We start from the raw sequence: 5,138 nt of genomic DNA, 5'->3' as shown, positions 1-5,138 counted from the left end.
GGGATCAAACTCATGCGGAAGTGACTTTAGCTTCTCAGTGCTGTGCTTTAACCCGCTGCGCTACCAGGGACAGCCCTGTTCTGTTCTCTTTAATGGGTACTTGTATGAGGTGTACATGGTCCCTGGATTAGCATTCCAAGTCCAGTCTGTATAGCAGACTAAGACACGACATGCTTCACTCACTCTGACAGACCGCAGAGCCCAGCTCTTAGCATTCAGTGTGCTGCCTCCCAGCATCTGAACCCACCGTGCACCTCCAGATGAATTCTAGAACTCTCCCTTCCTAACTTCTACCCAGTGGCCTTCCTTCTCTCCAGAGGGTGCTCCTCCCCGCCCCTCCCCGCACCCCTCCATCAGTCAGGGGCAGCTGCCAGGCTGGAAGGGGCTACCACAGCTGAGCTCCCACAGGGCTTAGGCTTTAGCTTCCGGTGTTCACTCCCTGGCTTACAGTTGCTGAAGAGGACCACAGAAATTCAGCCTGCTTCGCCTGCATCATACTGAGCCACGGAAGAGAAGGTTTGGTTTATGGAACCGATGACGTGGTGGCAGTAAAGGACTTGGCAGCCCATTTTAGAGGAGATAGATGCAAAAGCCTTTTAGAGAAACCCAAGCTCTTCTTCATTCAGGTAATCCATCACTTTTCAAAGCCAAGAGCTTGGAAGTGGGAGGGAACTGCAAGTGGCTTGAATTGTGTCCCTTTTATAGCTCCACGTGCTGTCTCAGTGGGTGCACAGATCTGGCTTTTGGGTTCTCTCTAAATGCTTACATCTGCATCTGCACCGGGTCACAGATCATGGGTTATTAAGACGTTGCAATACGGACCTACTTCACCTAGTAAACTGACACAAGGTTCCTTCACCAAATTCTCCCTGAGCTGCTGGAACACGCCATGTTCTGTTTGGGGGGCTCCGTGTTCAGGTGTGTGTGAGCAGCACACACATTTCTGTTGCCAGCTTCTGGAGTGACCTCTGTGTTGCCGCTTAGGCTTGCCAGGGGAATGAGTTCGACGACGGTGTCCAGGCCGATTCGGCGAGTGAAACAGATTCTGAGCACCAGTACAAGGTCCCTGTGGAAGCTGACTTTCTCTTCGCCTATTCCACCGTTCCAGGTATCCGCCCGCTGTCTGCTGCTGGGCCACGTGGTGGGACTGCACTCAAGTGTTAGCTTCACATACAGATGCATTAGCTCTCGGTGCTAGAGGTCAGACTTCCAAGTGGGGGGCCGGGCCCCCTTCCTTGCCTGTCCCCTGTTTTAGCAGTGTTTGATCACTCCGCCTTCCTTGGCTGGTGGCCCCTTCTTCCCTTTCAGAGTCAGTAGCTTCACATGTGACCTTTCCCTGCACACAGCGCTCCCCAACCCCAGCTGGGGAAGACCCTCCTCTTTTAAGGACTCCCGTGGTCTTTGACAATCTCCCTGTCTCCTTCCCATTACCTGGGCCACATCTGCAAGCTACCTGAGCCTCATGAGGGAGTATGCTCCCAGGGACAGGGTCCAGGCCTGGGCATCTGTGGGTCCATTATTGTGCCTGAGAAAGCTGCATTCTCTCACTTAATATTCTCAGGAATTATACACACGAATCTTTCTTTTTTTTTTTAAAGATTTATTTATTTGTGCATACAGAACTGGGGTACAGGCCAGAGGCTCAGGGGTGGTGAGAGGCTTCACCAGAGACAGAGTGGGGAGCAGAACAGGCAGATCGACAAAGTACACTGCTGAGGGGAGCAGCGGGAGGGTCAGGAGAGGTCTGTCGCGCCATGTGGTCACCTCCAGGGCAGGCGGGAATCGAACTCATGCGGAAGCGGCTTTAGATTCTCAGTGTTGTGCTTTAACCCGCTGCGCCACCAGGGAGGGCCACACGAATCTTTCTATGATCCTTTGCAACGCATAGTGTTTTTAGGCCTTTTACCACATTTCATCCTTACAGTAATTGGTAGCTAGGAAAGGTGTTTTTACTGTCCTAATTCTACAGATGGAAAAAAAAGAAATTGCGCTTAAGGGATGTGTCAAGGTCAGGCAGAGATTTCCAGTCACAGTGGCCTTATGGCTCAGCCCTGGTCTCCTTTACACTCGAACCGTCAACCGGCCCCCAACATACTGGGCACAAACAGGCCTGCTGGCTCTTTACTCTGCTCCGTGTTGCTGAGCCAGCTTAACGAAAATCCCTCCTGCCAGCTATAGTAACTGCTTGTCAAATGCTGGACACAAACGTATTGGTGATAGTAGACAGGTGCGGTGTGTTGGGAAAAGCACTTCGGCCAGATCTGCAGCTGTATTTTGTGAGAATGTTGCTTACAAGTTTCAAGCAATGTCTCCTCACAACTCTGCGTGTCTGCAGGGTTTGCTGTCTGAGCCTTCCAGCATAATTCTCATCCTGCATGCAGGATAGGGGGATAACTTCAGCCCAGAGCTCGTTCTGGGTGGTGAGTGGAGCAGGGGCGGTCAGCTGATGTGTCTCTCTTTCCCCCGCTGAAGGCTACTACTCATGGCGGAGCCCGGCATCCGGCTCCTGGTTCATGCAGTCCCTGTGCGCCATCCTGAACGAACACGGGAAAAGTCTAGAGCTCATGCAGTTGCTCACCAGGGTCAACTACAGAGTGGCCAGGCACTTCCAGTCCTTTACCAACGACTCAGCCACAAGCGGGAAGAAGCAGATTCCATGCATCATGTCCATGCTCACCAAGGAGCTCTACTTCCCCAAGTGACCACTCGCGCGCACAGCTGACACAGAACAGATCCTTGGTTGACGAATCAGGCTTTTGGGAAATAGCTGTAAATTCGACGTATACCAGATGTTCAAAATTGAAGGGGAGATCATGAATGAATTTCTTCAATTAGTGTTAATTTCAGGAAAATTTGTTGATTTGACAAGGAAAAAATCTCCATGGTGCTTGGGGATTTTAGTGCGCGCGTGTGTGTGTGTGTGTGTGTGTGTGTTTACAGTGCTACAGGCTTGATGCTGTTATAATTTTCTCATTGTATTTCCTTCTCCTTCTTGTCCCACTCTTACAACAGTTATAACCTCTTCAGATGACTCCTGGTGGTGTCCCCTGTGGGTGGTAATGACATCGGTATACAGTGTCTGTGTCTGGCAAAGAGAACACCGGTGGGGCCTTGACAGAAAATAGCTTGTGTTTACCTGTATTGCCAAAGGTGGTTATTGAGTGTGATGTCAGCAGTTTTTTGTCGACCTAGGGAAGGTTCTCATGCATAAATTCCCATATAAGTTGGGGGACAGGAAGAAAGTAAGGATTCAAATATGTATGAGTCAGAATCCAGTTAGGAAAACAGGAACCATTCTAGTTGTTTTAATAGAAGGAACTGAATAAAGGGATTGACTCAGAGATGATAGAAGAGAAGCCAAGTAAATGGAAGCAGTTGCTACCTAGGGCTTTGAAGAGGTCCAGAATCTGGAGTCCTTCACAGGAGCTAGAACCGTTCTAGGGAAAAGCTATGGCTGAATATGAGGCAAGGCCTGTGAGTCCCACACAGAGGAAAACCTCTCCTGTGCCTTTCCTTCTGCGCTCAAATCTTCCCATGAATATGAATATAGGAAGTCATACGCCTCAACTTACCACAATTCATCTCCATTCCGCCATTCATTCATCAAAGTGTCAGATAAACGGTGCGTTACCTGCCAGGTACAAAATAATCTGTTAGCTTTTGAATGGACTGGAAACTTTTTAGATTATTTCGAGCCTTATTCTCAGTAAATTTCTTGTTGTTTCCTATAAATGGGGGATAGTTTTTTTTTTTTTACTTTCTTTACAAGGTGGTACTGTCTTTTGAATTCTGGGTAAATAACTGTTTTATTCTGTCTAGTAACTGGTTAACAAATGTTCAAATTTATTGATTAAAACGTATTTGCTTCTAACCTGCTCAGTTTGCTTTTCTTTTGAAGATTTTATGGCAGTAGGAAAATGAGAAAACAGGATAAAAATTGACTACTAACTTGACATCAACACAAAATATAATTCATGTTTCTTTTGAAGCTGGAACACTAATAAAAAAAATCACTTAGGAAACTGAAACTCTTCACATAAAGGCTTACTCTACTTATAAAACTGTTGGTGATAGGCTGCCTTGATTAATTTGGCAACAAAATTAAATGATACACAAGTATCGTCTTTCAATAAGGAATTTTTTTAGGGCCAGTTTATTAAACTTGTTTCTGGTTTCCTGCCATCTAAAATATACCAAATGTTCAAATTTTAAGTGATCATGAATTAAGAATCCACATGCATCTATCTTGTTATTCCCAGAATTCACTTTGGAAAATAGACAATCAGATTAAAAGATCCTTAGTTTAGAGTTAACATTACCTAAATGCTTTGTAACTGGAAGTAAAAAACACACGTTATTTTTCTATTGCCTATTAAAAGAAAGTTATTTAACATTCATGAAAGAGAAAAACAATCCCAAATATCAGACTTACTTTTTTTTTAATTCTCTGAGAAGTTCCAAGTATTAAGCTCACAGATGAGTCAGAAGTATAAATGTATAAATTACTGTTAAGAATGAGTATCCACCCTTGAGCACTTTATTGGATAGAATTGTTTATCAGGATCACAAATCCTATTCCAAGTTGGCTATAAGTTCAGTCACGCTACCAATCCCAAGCTTTCTGATCTTTTTAGAACCTGGGATTTTGACGGCCTTGCCTGGAGATGTCAATCTTGACATTCCTAGTTCTCGCTGTGCGTTAGAAGGCAAGCTCCCTTCCGCAGGAGGAACAGAGGACGCTGTTCTTGTCCTGTGAGTAAAACCACACAGCTGTGGTGTCCTCACTGCATTGGGGTTCAAATCTGGCTTTCTCTGTTTTTTCTCACAGTGCCATTCGCCTCTTTTAAGAGTTTACTGTTAATGCATTCACAGATTTAGGCTTTGCCTAAAAGTGAATTCCCATAAACCATCATACATCTGTGTTTATGAAGTGCCCAAAATAGGCTCCAAAACCAAGAGCTGGGTCCAGTGGGTTGTCATGGTTTAAACCTCAAGGAAACCCAAACTTTCTGTGAAAAAAGCCTGTGATGTGCCCCCGAGAAGGCCACTTCCTGCATCAGCCTTGCATCACCTGAAATCTGTTGTTACCAGCAACTCCAGTCGCCTTTTGGCTTCCTAGAAGCACACCCTTCCACCTA

The 5,138-nt window shown here is 45.9% G+C and overlaps 1 protein-coding gene across 1 annotated transcript in view; it reads left to right on the top strand.

Annotated features, from left to right (window-relative positions):
* The window catches only part of CASP7 (caspase 7, apoptosis-related cysteine peptidase), a 28,306-nt gene extending 24,457 nt beyond the window's left edge, over window positions 1-3,849 (top strand). The window contains exons 5-7 of the mRNA XM_004680993.2: window positions 451-626; window positions 985-1,108; window positions 2,473-3,849. Of these exons, the coding sequence (XP_004681050.1) occupies window positions 451-626; window positions 985-1,108; window positions 2,473-2,702 (530 nt within the window). The 3' untranslated portion in view covers window positions 2,703-3,849. The remainder of the gene's footprint in view (window positions 1-450; window positions 627-984; window positions 1,109-2,472) is intronic.
* Window positions 3,850-5,138: the final 1,289 nt, after the last annotated feature.

Source organism: Condylura cristata, unplaced genomic scaffold (assembly GCF_000260355.1).
Source record: "Condylura cristata isolate star-nosed mole 26May11 unplaced genomic scaffold, ConCri1.0 scaffold00011, whole genome shotgun sequence".
In the NCBI taxonomy this organism is placed as follows: Eukaryota; Metazoa; Chordata; class Mammalia; order Eulipotyphla; family Talpidae; genus Condylura; species Condylura cristata.
The sequence above is the reverse complement of the archived record's forward strand: the minus strand, read 5'-3'. Positions and strand labels throughout refer to the sequence as shown.